Source organism: Bombina bombina, chromosome 3 (genome assembly GCF_027579735.1).
Source record: "Bombina bombina isolate aBomBom1 chromosome 3, aBomBom1.pri, whole genome shotgun sequence".
In the NCBI taxonomy this organism is placed as follows: Eukaryota; Metazoa; Chordata; class Amphibia; order Anura; family Bombinatoridae; genus Bombina; species Bombina bombina.
In genome coordinates, this window is record NC_069501.1 from 42029162 (window position 1) to 42048988 (window position 19827).

Here is a 19827-nt window from a genome sequence, read left to right on the forward strand (position 1 = left end):
AAAGCCTGTCACCAGGAAAATCTATCATAAGATATGGTGTAAATATCTTCATTGGTGTGAATCCAAAGGTTACTCATGGAGTAAAGTCAGGATTCCCAGGATATTGTCTTTTCTCCAAGAAGGATTGGAGAAGGGATTGTCAGCTAGTTCCTTAAAGGGACAGATTTCTACTCTGTCTATTCTTTTGCACAAGCGTCTGGCGGATGTTCCAGAAGTTCAGGCGTTTTGTCAGGCTTTAGTTAGAATCAAGCCTGTGTTTAAACCTGTTGCTCCACCATGGAGTTTAAATTTAGTTCTTAAAGTTCTTCAAGGGGTTCCGTTTGAACCTCTGCATTCCATAGATATCAAGCTTTTATCTTGGAAAGTTCTGTTCTTGGTAGCTATCTCTTCGGCTCGAAGAGTTTCAGAGTTATTTGCCTTGCAGTGTGATTCCCCTTATCTGATCTTCCATGCAGATAAGGTAGTTTTGCGTACCAAACCTGGGTTTATTCCTAAGGTGGTATCCAATAAGAATATCAATCAAGAGATGATTGTTCCGTCACTGTGTCCTAATCCTTCTTCAAAGAAGGAACGTCTATTACATAATCTTGACGTGGTTCGTGCTTTAAAGTTTTATTTACAAGCTACTAAAGATTTTCGACAAACATCTGCATTGTTTGTTGTCTACTCTGGACAGAGGAAAGGCCAAAAGGCTTCAGCAACTTCTCTTTCTTTTTGGTTAAGAAGTATAATCCGCTTAGCTTATGAGACTGCTGGCCAGCAGCCTCCTGTAAGACTTACAGCTCATTCCACTAGAGCGGTGGCTTCCACATGGGCCTTTAAAAATGAGGCTTCTGTGGAACAGATTTGTAAGGCGGCGACTTGGTCCTCGCTTCATACTTTTTTCTAAATTCTACAAATTTGATACTTTTGCTTCTTCGGAGGCTATTTTTGGGAGAAAGGTCTTACAGGCATTGGTGCCTTCCGTTTAAGCGCCTGCCTTGTCCCTCCCTTCATCCGTGTCCTATAGCTTTGGTATTGGTATCCCACAAGTAATGGATGAATCCGTGGACTGGATACACCTTACAAGAGAAAACAAAATTTATGCTTACCTGATAAATTTATTTCTCTTGTGGTGTATCCAGTCCACGGCCCGCCCTGTCATTTTAAGGCAGGTGTTTTTTAATTTTTAAACTACAGTCACTACTGCACCCTATAGTTTCTCCTTTCTCTTGCTTGTCTTCGGTCGAATGACTGGGAGGTGGCAGTTAGGGGAGGAGCTATATAGACAGCTCTGCTGTGGGTGATCCTCTTGCAGCTTCCTGTTGGGAAGGAGAATATCCCACAAGTAATGGATGAATCCGTAGACTGGATACACCACAAGAGAAATAAATTTATCATGTAAGCATAAATTTTGTTTTTTTCTGTAATTTAGTGTTTTTTTCGTAATTTAGTTTATTTAATTTAATTGTAATTAATTGTAGGTAGTTTAGGTAATTAGTTTAATTATAGTGTAGTGTTAGGTGTAATTGTAACTTAGGTTAGGGTTTATTTTACAGGTACTTTTTGTATTTATTTTAGCTAGGTAGTTATTAAATAGTTATTAACTATTTAATAGCTATTCTACCTAGTTAAAATAAATACAAACTTGCCTGTAAAATAAAAATAAATCCTAAAATAGCTACAATGTAACTATTAGTTATATTGTAGGTATCTTAGGTTTTATTTTATCGGTAAGTATTTAGTTTGAAATAGGAATCATTTATTTAATTGTAGTAATTTTATTTAGATTTATTTAAAAAATATTTAAGTTGGGGGGTGAGACTTAGGGTTAGACTTAGGGGTTAATACATTTATTATAGTGGCGGCGACGTTGGCGGCAGCAGATTAGGGGTTAATAAATTTAATATAGCTGCAGCGAAGTTAGGGGGGCAGATTAGGGGTTAATAAATATAATGTAGGTGTCGGCGATGTTGGGAACAGTAGATTAGTCGTACTGCCTACAATTTGAATCTGGCAAATCGAGCCTAATAGACCTTATAAAATGGATGCCCCCAAGAAAGCACTTTTTTTTTCCATAGCAAGTTTTATTGTAGTTTCTGTAAAACAATCCAATTACAGTTTTATAAGTTCAAAGATAGTGAAGTTTTCAAAAGTATCCAACAGTCTGATCTTATCATTGAATTGTAACCTTGGAAGATGAAAACCTGTTAACGATAAGTCTCTCATGAATAGGAAAGTCCATGAATCCATCAACTTTGAGCTTGTTATTTCCAAGACAGCACTTTTAATTACTCAAAACACCTTCATGGAAATTCATTTTAAATGACAAATACATTTTTCATTCAATGTATATAACTGAATTACAAAATAATATTTTTTAGTCCTAATAATCTTAAAGGCATCAATCTAAAGTTGTGTTTAAAAGCTAGTTATCAGATGAAGACATTTTTTAACTCTTTGAAAATATATCTTGATTGTATTGCTAAAAGCACAATATTTAACTATTATTAATATTTCCCTTCACTCTTTGGGCTCAATTTATCAAGCCCTTCTCTCCCTTTTGACTGCAGGGTCCCACAAGCGAGCATACAGTCAGGATTTATCAAGCAGCTCTGTTCTCCACCTCTTTAATTTTCTCGATCTCGTCCAACCAGGGAGATTGACAGTTCAGCCCTGTGATTGGCTGTGCGTGGGCAGGGGGCGGGGTTGGACACTAGTGCACAGGAGTACTCATGTGCAATGGTAAAAGTAGGCATCAAATTGCTGCCCACCAGAGGAGAAACCGTTCGGACAGCGGCAAATATGTATGCCCCTGTCCGCCACAGGTTGATAAATGGAGCCCTTTGTCTAGTTTTCTATTTAATAAACAAGAAATAAACAATATATAGTCATCTCAAACATTCAGCGGCCCAGATTTACTTACAACAAGAAGGCTGATGACTTCACTACATGGGTGGACTACATACAAATTACTGTTGGCATGGGTGGGCTCCTCTACATACAAATCATCAGTTAACAGGTTGATTCTCACTGCCTTGTCACATTTTTTAAAGTGTGGGTGATGGTCTATCACCCCATGCACAAAAATAATAAAAGATCCTAATTTACCAGTACAGTAAATTAATTTCTAATTAACACAGCACTGTGGAGCCCTCCTATACTATTTATGTATATTATAGTCACCACAGCACAGGCAAAAAATCAGCACAAGTGTTTCTAAACTCAGTAGTGTACTCTTTTGCAGGGGTTACCATTTAGTCTGCCCTATTGAAAGTGCTGGGTTTGAAGGAGAATCACAGATTCAAGCCATCATATTCAGATGATGCAGCTAACAGAGACATGTGCCAGAATGGCAGATCTTCCGTTCAGTGGAGGAAGAAATACCCTCAGCACCTTGACATATATATATATATATCTATATATATATATATATATATATATATATATATATATATATATATAATATGATAGAGAGCACTCTCACTTCCAAAGTCCATGCATGCCAGGGTGCCAGCAAATAGGTATAAGAGATAAAGGAAGGCACTCACTGGTCTTTTAATCAAATATTAGTTTTAATCAAGCGTGACGTTTCGGGGACACACTCCCCTTCCTCAGACAAACACAAATAAACAGCAACTAGAAATATATAGCCAAACAGACCCCTCCCCCAGTGAAAATTGCGCCAAAAGTGGTTGCCATAGTGATCCTCAACAACACAACATTCTTTCAAAGTGAATGCCACATATCAAGTGCAATAATGATCAGATGCTCATCTCAAAAGCAATAAGTTGTCAATAGACATATAATAATAATTTATATCCAAACGTATATAAACATACTAGTATACAAAAAATGTTAAAGGTGCAGAATATACAAAAATTACAAAACATTAAATCAATCAATAATACATAGCATTTTACCTGTGTTGAAAATAAAGTGTCCCCTAACACATGTTTTAAAAAGTGTATTGCGTGATATTATGAATTTAAAATCTATACATGGTGCACTATACAATAAACTGTATAATCAGCCTGATGGACCCAGAACAGGTTAAGTCTTCATTTCTCCTACATTGGTGTATCCGGTCCACGGCTTCATCCTTACTTGTGGGATATTCTCAATCCCTACAGGAAGTGGCAAAGAGAGCACACAGCAAAGCTGTCCATATAGCTCCCCTCAGGCTCCGCCCCCCAGTCATTCTCTTTGCCGCTCTAACTAGTAGCATCTCCCCGGGGGTGGTAAAGAGTATGTGGTGTTAGTTGTAGTTTTTTATTTCTTCTATCAAGAGTTTGTTATTTTAAAATAGTGCCGGCTTGTACTATTTACTCTGCAGCAGAAAGTGAAGAAGATTTCTGCCAAGAGGACTATGATTTTAGCACCAGTAACTAAAATCCATTGCTGTTCCCATGCAGGACTGTTGAAACCAGATAACATCAGTTGGGGGGAACAGTTTGCAGACTTAACTGCTTCAGGTATGATCAGTCATTTTTCTAACAAGACCCAGTAATGCTAGAAGACTGTCAGAAATTCCCTCTGGGATAGGTAAGCCATTGTTTTTAGATTCAGCAATAAAAGGATGGCTTATTTTAAGGGCTTATGCTGGTTGACACTATTGTGGGCTAATCGATTGCTTTTTAGCAAGTTTTCAACTTAAATAGGTGTTTTTTTGTCAACTTAAAACACTTTTGGGGATTAATTTGCGCCTGGCACTTAGTTGGACACCTAATCTAGTCAGAAAGGCCCCTCCACTCTGGTATGCAGAGGAAGGAAGCCTCATTTTCGCGCCTCAATTGTGCACTTGTTTTGACTAGCCAGTTCATGCAGCTTCACGTGGGGAGTCCGGAGGCATCAGGAAGGGCTCCAGGGAGGCTTATATTCTTACCAAAATAACCCTAAGGAAGGTAAAAGCTACAGGGCAAGCTGTGGCAGAGTACTGTAGTGTGTTAACCGGTTAACTGCTGTTATTAGCTCCGGTTTGGGCATTAAGGTGTTAATTGGTCTGAAAATTTGTGTGCAACCTTTTCAAAGCATTATGACACTGTGGTGAAAATTTCATAAAAATCGGATGTTTTTTTGATGTTTCAGTAATAAAGTGTGCACTTTTATTATTTAAAGAGACAGTAACGTTTTTGTCAAAAATACATTTTATTGCATTGAAGTTACTTTTAAGTCTGTTAAACATGTCTGAACCTTCAGATAGCCTATGTTCTCTATGTTCAAAGGCCAAGGTGGTTCCCCCATTAAATTTATGTGTGAAATGTGCTATAGCGTCCAAACAGCTTAAGGACCGTACAATTACACTTAAAGATATAGCCCAAGATGATTCTTTAGCTGAAGGGTGTGAAGATAACTCGCTATCCTCCCCTTCTGTGTCAACACCAGCTATGCCCGCGCAAGCGATGCCCAGTACATCTAATGCACCAATTGCGATTACTATGCAACAGTTAGCGGCAGTAATGGATAATTCTCTCTCAGCATTTTTATCCAAACTGCCAGCTTTTCCTAGGAAGCGTGATTGCTCAGTTTTAAACACAGAAAATGAGCAAACTGACGCAGAGGATAATTTATCTGTAGTGCCCTCACATCAATCTGACTTGGCGGTGAGGGAGGGCCTGTCTGAGGGAGAAATTTCTGACACAGGGAAAGTTTCTCAGCAGGCAGAGCCTGATGCCATAGCATTTAAATTTAAGCTAGAAAACCTCCGCGCCCTACTTAAGGAGGTCCTAGCTACACTTGATGATTGTGATCCTTTGGTGATCCCTGAAAAATTGGGTAAAATGGACAAATTCTTAGAGGTCCCAGTACACACTGATGCATTTCCGATACCTAAGAGGGTGGCGGATATTGTGAATAAGGAGTGGGAGAAGCCAGGTGTACCCTTTGTTCCCCCTCCTATATTTAAGAAAATGTTCCCAATTGTTGACCCTAGAAGGGACGCATGGCAGACGGTCCCTAAGGTAGAGGGGGCAGTTTCAACGCTAGCTAAGCGCACGACTATACCAATAGAAGACAGTTGCGCTTTCAAAGATCCTATGGATAAAAAATTAGAAGGTTTACTTAAGAAAATCTTTGTTCAAAAGGGTTTTCTTCTTCAACCAATTTCTTGCATTATTCCTGTAACCACTGCAGCTGCTTTTTGGTTTGAGGAACTAGAAAACTCACTCCAAAAGGAGACTTCTTATGATGAAGTCATGGACAGAATTCACGCCCTGAAGTTGGCTAATTCTTTCATTACAGACGCCGCTTTCCAGTTAGCTAAATTAGCGGCGAAAAATTCTGGTTTTGCAATTTTGGTGCGCAGAGCACTTTGGTTAAAGTCTTGGTCGGCGGATGTGTCGTCCAAAACAAAATTACTTAATATTCCTTTCAAGGGTAAGACCCTATTTGGGCCAGAGTTGAAGGAAATAATTTCAGATATCACTGGGGGAAAGGGCCATGCCCTTCCACAGGATAGACCTTTCAAGGCTAAAAATAAGTCTAATTTTCGTTCCTTTCGCAATTTCAGGAACGGACCGACTTTCACCTCTACAGCCACTAGGCAAGAGGGTAACGCATCCCAGCCCAAACCAGCATGGAAGTCATTGCAAGGCTGGAACAAGGGCAAACAGGCCAAGAAGCCTGCTGCTGCTACCAAGACAGCATGAAGGGGTAGCCCCCGATCCGGGACCGGATCTAGTAGGGGGCAGACTTTCTCTCTTTGCTCAGGCTTGGGCAAGAGATGTTCCGAACCCCTGGGCACTAGAAATTGTTTCTCAGGGGTATCTTCTAGAGTTCAAGGACCTTCCTCCAAGGGGAAGGTTCCACATGTCTCGCTTATCTTTAGACCAGATAAAGAGACAGGCATTCTTATGTTGCGTAGAAGACCTATTAAAGATGGGAGTGATACACCCAGTTCCAACAGCAGAACAAGGACTGGGTTTTTACTCAAACCTGTTTGTAGTTCCCAAAAAAGAAGGAACTTTCAGGCCAATTCTGGACTTAAAAATTCTAAACAAATTCCTCAGAGTTCCAGCATTCAAAATGGAAACCATTCGGACAATTTTACCAACGATTCAGGAGGGTCAATACATGACTACCGTGGACTTAAAGGATGCGTACCTGCATATTCCTATCCACAAAGATCACCATCAGTTCCTGAGGTTCGCCTTTCTGGACAAACATTACCAGTTCGTGGCTCTTCCGTTCGGTTTAGCCAATGCTCCCAGAATTTTCACAAAGGTGCTAGGGTCCCTTCTAGCGGTGCTAAGGCCGAGGGGCATTGCAGTAGCACCTTACCTAGACGACATTCTAATACAAGCGTCGTCCCTTCCCAAAGCAAGGGCTCATACAGACATTGTTTTAGCCTTTCTCAGATCTCACAGGTGGAAGGTGAACATAGAAAAAAGTTCCCTGTCCCCGTCCACAAGGGTTCCCTTTCTGGGAACAATAATAGACTCCGTAGAAATGAAGATCTTTCTGACAGAGGTCAGGAAGTTAAAGCTTCTGAACGCTTGTCGAGTTCTTCAATCCATTCCTCAGCCCTCCATAGCTCAGTGCATGGAGGTAATAGGACTAATGGTTGCGGCAATGGACGTGGTTCCTTTTGCTCGAATTCATTTAAGACCATTGCAACTGTGCATGCTCAAACAGTGGAATGGGGATTATGCAGACTTGTCTCCCCAGATTCAAATGGACCAGAAAACCAGAGACTCACTGCTCTGGTGGCTGTCTCTAGATCACCTGTCTCAGGGAATGAGTTTCCGCAGACCGGAGTGGATCATCGTCACGACCGACGCCAGTCTTTTGGGCTGGGGCGCGGTCTGGGAGTCCCTGAAGGCTCAGGGTCTATGGTCTCGGGAAGAATCTCTTCTCCCGATAAACATATTGGAATTGAGAGCGATATTCAATGCGCTCCAAGCATGGCCTCAACTAGCGGAGGCCAGATTCATCAGATTTCAGTCGGACAACATGACGACTGTAGCGTACATCAATCATCAGGGGGGGACGAAGAGTTCCCTGGCGATGAGAGAGGTATCCAAGATCCAAGATCATCAAATGGGCAGAGGATCGCTCCTGCCATCTATCAGCAATTCACATCCCAGGAGTGGACAACTGGGAAGCGGATTATCTGAGTCATCAGACTTTCCATCCGGGGGAGTGGGAACTTCATCCGGAGGTTTTTGCCCAGTTAACTCAACTATGGGGCATTCCGGATCTGGATCTGATGGCGTCACGTCAGAACTCAAAAGTTCCATGTTACGGGTCCAGGTCCAGGGATCCCAAGGCGACACTGGTAGATGCGTTCAATCTAGCTTATGTCTTTCCACCGTTTCCTCTTCTCCCACGGCTAGTAGCCAGGATCAAACAGGAGAAGGCTTCGGTAATTCTGATAGCTCCTGCGTGGCCACGCAGGACCTGGTATGCAGACCTGGTGAATATGTCATCGGTTCCACCATGGAAGCTACCTTTGAGGCAGGACCTTCTAATTCAAGGTCCATTCGTACATCCAAACCTAGTCTCTCTGCAACTGACTGCTTGGAGATTGAACGCTTGATTCTAGCTAAGCATGGGTTTTTGGATTCAGTTATAGATACCCTGATTCAGGCTAGAAAGCCTGTCACTAGGAAAATTTACCATAAGATATGGCGGAAATATCTTTGTTGGTGCGAATCCAAGGGTTACTCATGGAGTAAGATTAGGATTCCAAGGACCAAGAAGGATTGGAGAAAGGTTTGTCAGCTAGTTCCTTAAAAGGACAGATATCAGCTCTGTCTGTTTTGTTACACAAACGTCTGGCAGCAATGCCAGATGTTCAGGAGTTTGTGCAGGCTTTAGTCAGAATTAAGCCTGTCTACAGACCTGTGGCTCCTCCATGGAGTCTAAATCTAGTTCTTTCAGTTCTTCAGGGGGTTCCGTTTGAACCTTTACATTCCATAGATATTAAGTTACTATCTTGGAAAGTTTTGTTTTTGGTTGCTATCTCTTCCGCTAGAAGAGTTTCTGAATTGTCTGCTTTGCAGTGTAATTCACCCTATCTGGTGTTTCATACAGATAAGGTTGTTTTACGTACCAAACCTGGTTTTCTTCCAAAAGTGGTTTCCAATAAGAATATTAACCAGGAAATAGTTGTTCCTTCTCTGTGTCCTAACCCAGCTTCTAACAAGGAACGTCTGTTACACAATCTCGATGTGGTTTGTGCTTTGAAGTTTTACCTAAAAGCAACTAAAGATTTCAGACAAACTTCGTCCTTGTTTGTCGTCTATTCTGGTAAGAGGAGAGGTCAAAAGGCGACTGCGACCTCTCTGTCTTTCTGGCTGAAAAGCATCATCCGGTTGGCTTATGAGACTGCTGGAAGGCAGCCTCCTGAACGAATTACAGCTCACTCTACTAGAGCTGTGGCTTCCACTTGGGCTTTCAAGAATGAGGCTTCTGTTGAACAGATCTGTAAGGCAGCGACTTGGTCTTCACTGCATACATTTGCCAAATTTTACAAATTCGATACTTTTGCTTCTTCGGAGGCTATTTTTGGGAGAAAGGTTTTGCAAGCAGTGGTGCCTTCCGTTTAGGTTACCTGACTTGTTCCCTCCCTTCATCTGTGTCCTAAAGCTTTGGTATTGGTTCCCACAAGTAAGGATGAAGCCGTGGACCGGATACACCAATGTAGGAGAAAACAGAATTTATGTTTACCTGATAAATTTCTTTCTCCTACGGTGTATCCGGTCTACGGCCCACCCTGGCATTTTAGTCAGGTTTAAATTTATTTTTATAAACTACAGACACCACTGCACCCTATGGTTCTCCTTTTTCTCCTAACCGTCGGTCGAATGACTGGGGGGGCGGAGCCTGAGGGGAGCTATATGGACAGCTTTGCTGTGTGCTCTCTTTGCCACTTCCTGTAGGGATTGAGAATATCCCACAAGTAAGGATGAAGCCGTGGACCGGATACACCGTAGGAGAAAGAAATTTATCAGGTAAACATAAATTCTGTTTTTCAAACTACATACATTAAGTCATAGTACGGTCTGAGAGGAATTATAATCCTAACAAACATAAACACACCTTAATAAGATCCTATGGGATACGACATCTAAACACACATCATGCGGCTCAGTGTGCTGACGTCATCCCCGCGACCAAACCACACAGTGTAGTCAGTTACCATAGCAACGGTACATAAACAGCTATGGCGAGTGGCTATGTGCATATCAGAGCTACAAACTGCCGGCAAATGGCCTTGGCAATGCTGAGACGATCCATAATAATTAATTAATTAAAGGCACTCCACATCATAAAGACCACTAAGTACACCTACTGCATGCTATACGAAATATGCTATCAAACATGTGCCTGCAGGACCATATAAGGTGTCTGCACAAAAGATCAGAATATATCCCAAATACATACATAGAAGAAAAAATGCATATAAAAAGAAAGCAGCATTCCTAGTATTGACAACTCATAAGTGAATGTCACAAAAAACACATAAATCAAATAATAAACAAACATGAGAAAATCAATGTGAAGAAATTAAAATAAAAAATAAAATAAAAATAAAAAATAAATATATATTCTGCACCTTTAACATTTTTTGTATACTAGTATGTTTATATACCTTTGGATATCAATTATTATTATATGTCTATTGACCACTTATTGCTTTTGAGATGAGCATCTGATCATTATTGCACTTGATATGTGGCATTCACTTTGAAAGAATGTTGTGTTGTTGAGGATCACTATGGCAACCACTTTTGGCGCAATTTTCACTGGGGGAGGGGTCTGTTTGGCTATATATTTCTAGTTGCTGTTTATTTGTGTTTGTCTGAGGAAGGGGAGTGTGTCCCCGAAACGTCACGCTTGATTAAAACTAATATTTGATTAAAAGACCAATGAGTGCCTTCCTTTATCTTTTATATATAAATATATATATATATATATATATATATATATATATATATATATATATATATATATTAAATTAACTAAGTATGATACAATTCTATTCATCTAGTCAAAAAAACATGTTTTAGCAAGATATATGACATTTTTTATGTTGCACATGGACTGCAAATCAAAGATAGTTACTGTGTATTAAAGCAGGGAGATATGAAGAAGTAATATGGCATAACAACCAGATGCTTCACGATAACAGACAAAAGTGTATTTCACAAAAGTAATTTGAACTGACATAATGTTTATCAGTACCAGGCTGGCCCAGGGCCAGGGCATTGAAGGGTCCTACAATGGCATGGGTTAGGGTAAGAGAAGGTGCAGTGTACATCCTGTATTTAGTATATATAGAAGTGCTTGTGGTACCAGGAGGTGTAAAATATAGTGTTATTATTTATATGGGTAACACTGAATGTTGGGACAAGGGTGGGCTATACAGGGGCAGAGCTATAGGGGAATAAGGGCATTCGGCTAAGGAACCCCAAAAATTTGTCTTGCCCAGGTCTCCCTTCAAATGCTAATGGTTGCCCCTATCAGTACCTACATGTTAAGGTCAAAAAAAAAATCTGGAAAATGTGGGGTAGTATCTGAAAACCTTTATTGGGTGCACCATGGTCTCTTGTAAATTTGTTTAAATATTTCCCTGACAAATAATCCCCCTTTTTCCTAACCACACACAATGCACTCATCTTTTTATCTAATTTTCTTATCTTTGGTCTGTGACGCTTCAAAGAGTTTCACGCTAAGGTTATAAATCACTTTTTCTAGCCCTATTTATTATATAGGAATTATCCTTGTCCTTTAAAAAACTCAATTCACCAGAAAAAACTCTTTTGAATTTACATGGATTCATTTTAATTTTTTTCATGAATATTTTTTTACCTTCATCATACAAAATGTCTTTTACTTCATCAAGTACCAGCATATAAGTCCTGCTTTTTTAATCCTGTAGAAGAAATTTTACTAGCTACTGATTACCTATGCACAATGTATTCCTGATGTTATCTTTACAAAATGTAAAACTACTTTAAATAACAAAATTAACTATATGAAGGTATACATTGTCCACTGTGAAAAGTAATTATTTGGTTTCTGTTTAGGCCTAACAGAACTTTCAGACAATCCTTTGTCACTGGAACTGGATCGCTGCAAGTCTCCGACTTCAGGTAAACCAGATGGCCTTTTTTTCGTTGTTTATATGAATAGCACATAGTACTTTATTGAACCTCACTATCTCTACATCATAAAGGCTTTGGGCTAGATTAAAAGTGGCGCACTAACAGTGTGCGCATGCGAAAAGGGGTTTATCGTGGTTCTTTGTGCATGTCGGAAGTAGCACGGTATTGTGAGTTAAAAGTAAACACGTTTGCTTGAGTGCAATTTAATTTAGCGCAAGTTGGAATAGAGCGACTTCAGAGCTCTGGTTAACTGTTACGCTTGACTAAAAAGTTGCACAAAAAACATTAAAAATTAATTTACAAGCACAGTTACACTCATAATAACACTAATAAAAAATAGAAAAAAGGTAATATGGCCTCATAGATATGAGATCTTAGGTGTTAGAAAAAAAGAAAAAAGGCATGCAAAGAGCTTTAACATAGAGATACATACATACACATGTCTAAATATATGCATGTATATATATGTGTGTGTGTGTATATATAAGTGTGTGTTTTTATGTTGGTACATATACATTTATGTATTTATATTTGTACATATGTATTTACAGACATATATACAAATATAAACATATATATATATATATATATATATATATATATATATATATATATATATATATATACACATATATAGACATTTATATAAGTGCATTGGAGCCCTTTGCAGTCAAGTAGCTGAAAACATGAAAAATCATATTTATGCAAAATTCATATTTTAAGAAAAAGTATTTAAGTATTCCCCAATGTTCTTCACATAGGGGAATATGTTGTATTTATAATAGGTATCCCTATATCTATATGTATCTATCTATCTATCTATCTATCTATATATATATATATATATATATATAGACTTGTTGTTTTGTGCTCCCTTGAAGTCTATGTGGGAATACTTTAGCGCAATCACGATATTCCAAGTTAGGCTTTTTACGTGCATCCTCTTAACGCTCATGGGAAACCTTTTTGCTTTCAATTTGTAATATGCATGCTAATTGACACGCACAAAAGGCTTACTTTTTAAGTTAGTGTGGGAGTTATAAAAAGCGCATCACTTGTAATCTAGCCCTTTGTGTAGTTTTGAAAAGCATCCTATAATGCTTATTCTCTAAAATCCATGCCATGGTCTGGGGTTTTTGACATTTAGCCCCGTGTTACACTTGAGACAATTATGCAGTCCCTTCACTTTGTGTGACATTGCTGGGTGCTCAGTGTATCCCCAATTTTCCCTTTGATCAACAGGAAACATTCTTACAAAACTATATAGTAATTGCTGTGCAGTTCTAAACTAAGAATTTTTTCATTACTGAAATTGCCAGGAAATGCAGAATACATTTTTCTTTCATAAAATGATGTCCATAGGTGTCCATAACATGTGGGATATATTTCCTGCCACTAGGAGTTTAATCCCTTCCACCTGCTCTCCCAACGCAGTTTGTTCTTAGACTCCGAGGAGAGAGGTTGAGAGAGGTGCTCAGCAAGCAAGAGTTTATTATTTTCTATCTAATCATTTATTGGGAGCTCAGACTTGACTTGAGACTTGGTACCCCTTTTCCCACTTTGCTCAGAAAAGACTTCAAGATTATTTCTCCAAGATTGTGGGTGAAGCAGGGGTAAAAGAATACCTCAGTCATGGTATGTCAGTACCCTCACTGGTAAATCTGTGTGTCATAATTGCCCTCAGGCTTCACAGGAACCCTGTCTCTTAGCCTCCACCTGAGGGGTTGCTGTTATTTCTGCAAGTATTGGCTGAGTTTCTTTCTGAGGGTGAAATCTCCTCTGAGGATCTTGATCCAATAAATGAGCCAAAGACTGATTCCACATTTAAAATCACCCGACAACACCCAAATCTACCTCTCTGCACCAAACCTCTCCTTCCTTTCTAACCCGTGTCACTAACTGTCTTTCTCACATCTCTTCCTGGATGTCCTTTCACTACCTTAAGCTAAATCTCTTCAAAACTGAGCTCCTTATTTTCCCTCCTTCTTCTAATATATCCACCCCCGCATCTCTCTATAACTGTCAACAACTCCATCATTACCCCTACCCCGCATGCCCGATGTCTTGGGGTCACATTTGACTCAGATCTTTCTTTTGCTCCTCAAATTCAGTCCTTGACTAAATTCTGCCACTTCCACCATAAAAACATCTCTAAAATTAGACATTTCCTTACACAAGACACAACTAAGATTTGATTACCCTCTCTCATCATATACCATCTCGACTAATGCAACTCCGCCCTCTCTAGTCTCCCTAGCTGCCACCTAGTTCCTTAACAATTTATAATGAATGCCTCTGCCAGGCTCATCTTCCTTACATGTCACTCTTCATCTGCTGCATCTCTCTGCCAATCCCTTCTCTGGCTTCCTCTTGCCTCCAGGATTAAACTCAAAATTCTGACCTTTTACTCTCCTCCTCTCTTGCTACCTCCTCTTATTCCCGTTTACAGGACTTCTCCAGACTGGCTCCCATATTGTGGAACTTTCTGCCTCGCTCCTCAAGACTCTCCCCTAGTTTAAAAAGCTTGAAGTGCTCCCTAAAGACTCTACTGTTCAGGAATGCATACACCCTACACTAACCTTTCCTAATACCAGTTCCTCTCATCCACTACTATCTGCCATAAACCCCCTTAGCATGTAAGCCTAAGAGCCCAACTGTTTGCTGATCACCTTCATAAGAGCTGACTACAACAGTGCGACTTTCGGCAGGGCCCCCTACCCATTTGATCCCTATAAATGTTACCATGCATACCGCCAATCTTTATAGAGCTGCGGAATCTCTTGGCGCTCTACTAATAACCGATAATAATAATACCATGTCTGATCTATCAGGACTGAATCTAGAAAATTCCAAGCCTGTAAATAAGTTGAATCAGGTCTTTAAAGATTAGCCCAAAGTGCCTAAGGCATTTGAAGCACCAGACTTGGTTACAGAATATATAGCCAAAGAACAGAAGAAAGCAGGCATTCCTTTTGCACCTTCTAACAGGTTCAAAAGAATGTATCCACTTTCAGAAATTAATTTAACCTCTAAACAGGAACAGGGTTTCTATTCCAACCTCTTCATTAAAGGCACCTTCTGTCCTATCCTGGACCTAAAGACTCTAAAAAATGTGTTTTGTGTACCTTCTTTCAAAATGGAAACAAGCCGTACCATTTTGCCTTTAGTTCAGGAAGGTCAATTTATGTGAACCATAGGCTTAACCCCCCCCCCCAATTCACAAGGATCATTTCCAGTTTCTAAAATTTGCTTTTCTCAACAAACATTACCAGTTTGTGGACCTCCTCTTAATCTGGCTACATCTCCTCGCATTTTCACAAAGGCATTAGGTAGGGGCTCTCTTGGTAGGGATCAGAGCACAGGGAATCTCCATTGACCCTTATTTGGATGATATTTTGGTCCAAGCTCCCTCTCTTTCTCTGGCTAATTCTCATACCCACAGAATGGTATGTCTTCTTCAGGAACATGGTTGGAAAATGAACATCCTTAAAAGTTTCTTATCCATAGCCACAATGATGTTTTTTGGGGGTGATAATAGACCCTGTTCAAATGCACTTGTTTCTCACAGATACTCGCATAACTAAACTTTAGACTGTCTGTCATTCCCTACAGTTGGCTCATTCTCCATCTGTAGCACAACGTATGAAAGTAGTGGGTCTTATGGTGGAAGCACAGTACCTTTTGCTCGCTTTCATCTTCGTCCTCTCCAATTGTCCATGCTTCAACAGTAGTCAAAGGATTGTTTCCATCTGGAACAGCAGATAGAGCTCAGTTCTTCATTCAAACCAAATCTCTCATGGTGGAGGGAAAGTTCCTAATTGTCTTTTGGAGCTTCATTTCCTTTCTGGATCGTAGTCACTAAGGATGCAAGTCTGATGGGTTGGGGGGCTGTTTGGGAGTCCCAGAGGAAACTGAATATTTCCCTCAGGAGGTGAGGTTATCTATCAACATCCTAGAACTTTGTGCGATTCTTCAGGCCCTTCATTATTCCCCCCCCCCCCCTTCTGAAACAGGAAAAATGTATTTGGTTCCAGTCAGACAACGTCACTGCTGTGGCGTACATCAATCATCAGGGAGGGACTTGAAGTCCCTTAGCTATGCAACAGGTATCTCACATTTTGTCTTGCACAGAGGAAAACCTCTGCACCCTATTGGCCATTCACATTCCAGGAGTGAATAATTGGGAAGCAGATTAAGTCGTCAGTCCGTCCATCCAGGAGAATGGTCTCTTCATCAGGATGTTTTCGATCAAATAATTCTGAGGTGAGGTTTTCCAGCAATAGATATAAAGGCATCCAAATTGAACCGCATACTTCTGGTTTATTGCGCCAGGTCAAGAGATTTAAGTGCTCACATAATAGATGCCCTAGTCTGCCTTTGGAACTTTTAACTGGCCTATCTATTTCCTCCGTTTGTTCTTCTTCCAAGAGTCATTTCCAGAACCAAACAGGAATCGGCATCTGTAAATCCTATAACTCCGGCATGGCTCCTCAAAACTTGGTATGTGGATCTAATTCAGATGTCATCTCTTGCCTTACCTTAAGGAAATATCTTCTATCTCAAGGACCCTTGTATCATCCGGATCTGAAATCTCTGAATTTGACGCTGTGGAGGTTGAACGCCTAGTTCTCAAAAACAGAGGTTTCTCAAATATTGTTATATTTACTCTACTACAAACCAGAAAGCCTGTTATACTTGCTTTAGAATCCCCAAAATTATTTAGGTCCTTTCGGATTGACTGGATAAGGGTTTATCAGTTAGTTCTTTAAAGGGTCAGATCTGTTTTGTTTCATAAGATGTTGGCTAAGTTCCCTGATGTTGAAACATTTCTGCAAGCCTTGGTTAGAATTTGGTTATTAGGCCCATTTCTCCCCCTTGGAATTTGAATCTGGTTCTTTCTGTTTTGCAAGGTCCACCCTTTGAACCTATGCATACTCTGGACCTAAAGTTATGGAAGATTCTATTTCTTCTAGCCATTTCTTCCACTAGAAGAGATTCTGAATTAACAGCTCTGTATTGTGATCACCTCTTCTTGGTTTTTCATCAGGATAAAGTGTTCTGGACTAAAAATGATTTTCTTCCGAAGGTAGTGTCTTCAGAGAATATTAATCAGGACATTGTTGTTCCTTCACTATTCCCCAAATCCTTCTAATTCTAAGGGAAGCCACACAGTTTGGATATAGCCAGGGCCTTAAAATGTTATCTTTAGGCTACTAAAGATTTTAGACAGACTTCTAGCTTTTTTTGTCCACTTTTCAGGTCCCAGAAAGGGTCAAAAGGCTACAGCAGTGGCCTTGGCATCATGGCTGAAGCAGACTTTTCGTAAAGCTTACTTGGTTGCGGGAAACTACCTAAAAAAAGAGTAACTACTCATTTCACTACATCTGTATTTACTTCTTGGGCCTTCAAGAATGATGCCTACTTGGAACAGATTTACAAGGCAGCAAGCTGGTCTTCCCTTCATACCTTTTCTAAATTTTACCATTTTGATACTTATGCTTCTTCCGAAGCTGCTTTTGAGAGGAAAGTCCTTCAGGTCGCAGTGCCCGGCAAATAGGAACTGACATATTTTTTCCCACCTGTCCTTAACATGAACTCTCAGCTTGGGTATTGTACCCCACACCTATGGACTCTCATCATCTTACGAAAGAAAAAATAATTTATACTTAGTGCTAAAAGTCTTTCTTTGGGGATGATGAGAGACCAAAGGACCTGCCCAAGGTTTTGCTATTTGCACCTCTTAACCCTGCTTTCTGTCTTTCCTACATTTTCTGTCTCTCTCCTCTTCTCGACTATACATAAACTGAGTTGGGAGAGGAGGTGGGAGGGATGAAAGCTCTTTTGAGGGGTCTTCTAGTGGCAGGAAATATATTCCATGTTATGGACACCTATGAACTCTCATCATGTCGAAAGAAAGACATTTATTGGTAAGTATTTTTGTACTTATTGCTAATTGTTTTATTTGGAAAACACATGGCATTCAGTAGTGGTTTTGTTAAAGTAAAAACCTATAAAGAAATTTGCTTTGTTTGCTTTCATATAACATGGCTGGGGCTTTCATCAGCTAATTAGGCTTTTTTATGTGCATCATGTGGATTAGCATTTGGTTTAGAAAAATCTGTATTATTACTGGACATTATTAGTTTACTCATATTGCATTTACTTCTATGTGTTTTAGGCATATTCAGGATATTGGGAGTTATCATTTTGGAGCAGTTATCATAAGTTGCTTCTTTTTTTTAAAAAAAAATATTAGAAATTATTATGACTTACTATTGATTTGTTGTATCAAAGTGGTATTTTCTGATCTAGGATTACAGCTAGTTCCTCAAGCAATTTAGTAATTCTTTCAATTATCCTATTATTATAATTCATAAATCATAATTTCTTTGAAGAGAGTATAACTGCTTTAAATCTCTTTATATATTATGATTTTGGAAAACTCCACTAGCCTCAGACTAGTAAGAAAATGGAAACAGATAAGTAAGAAGTCAGACCTTGGTCTGCATTTAATATACAATGTAGTAACTCCTATTAAGGTAAAAAACCCAGAATATATCACAATTGCTTTTATTCACGGATAGAGCTCTGTATTTATTATGTGGCACTGCTAGTCCTAAAGACAGTGAAAGAGAGGTTAAGTTATAAAAGTACAATGCTAACTTGTAGCCCTCTAAATTTTTAACTCTTTTTTTCCCCCCCAGATCATGTGAATGGACATTGTACTAGTCCCACTTCTCAGACATGCAGTTCAGGGAAGCGCGTCTCTAGTGCTGATGCTTCAAAAGCTAACAGGCGAGGTCCGGGACGACCCCCTTTTAGGAAAGCACAGTCTGCCGCATGCATGGAGATTTCACTGCCTGTAACTTCAGAAGGTGAGACTTCATATTAGGTTGTTTTGAGGTGACCAGTGTCATACTCTCTGGTTCATTGTTGAGGTTATTTTTAGTACAAAAAATAGTTTTGTTTAAATTAGAATATCTGGGATCCTATTGTGTCCAGACATGGGTCACATCTGTATGTATGTTGTTTATTAAAGGACATAATACTCATATGCTAACTCACTTGAAACTGATGCAGTATAACTGTAAAAAGCATCTCTGTGTAAAAAAGGAAGATATTTTACCTCACAATTTCCTCAGCTCAGCAGAGTAAGTTCTGTGTAAAAAGTTATACTCAGCTGTTGCTCAGCTGCAGGTAAAAAAAAATGAAGAAATGAACAGCAGCCAATCAGCAGTGCTGAGGTCATGAACTCTTTTACTGTGATCTCGTGAAATTTGACTTAACTCTCATAAGATTTCATAGTAAACTTCCTTAAACTGAATAGGGAAATAAGATGAGTGTGCACGTAAGCTCACTCCCTTAGCTGTCCCGGGACAGACATACTGATTTGCTGTTTAGAAGTCCTTTACAATGGGATGTGGCTACTGAGGAACTTTTGAGGTAAAATATCTTTCTTTTTTACATAGAGATGTGCAGGTGATATTTTCTAGTCCGCTTTTTACAGCTATGCTGCATCACTTTCAAGTATTTTGAACATTTGGGTATTATGGCCCTTTAAGTGTCAAGAAACCAAGCACTTAGTAGCATGAATCCCCTGTCATACACAAATCAAGCGTTCTCTGTTTAGAAGTAGATAGCATGCCCCCTGTCCACATCCCTTGTCTAAGCACATTTTATTAGTATGAATCCCATTATATGGTATAATTTGCCAGATACATCTTTGCTTGTCTCATGG

The 19827-nt window shown here is 39.6% G+C and overlaps 1 protein-coding gene across 1 annotated transcript in view; it reads left to right on the top strand.

Moving 5' to 3' along the window:
- The window catches only part of STXBP5L (syntaxin binding protein 5L), a 1275950-nt gene that overhangs the window by 1065079 nt on the left and 191044 nt on the right, over positions 1–19827 (top strand). Inside the window, exons 20-21 of the mRNA XM_053705139.1 lie at positions 12012–12077; positions 18794–18964. Of these exons, the coding sequence (XP_053561114.1) occupies positions 12012–12077; positions 18794–18964 (237 nt within the window). The remainder of the gene's footprint in view (positions 1–12011; positions 12078–18793; positions 18965–19827) is intronic.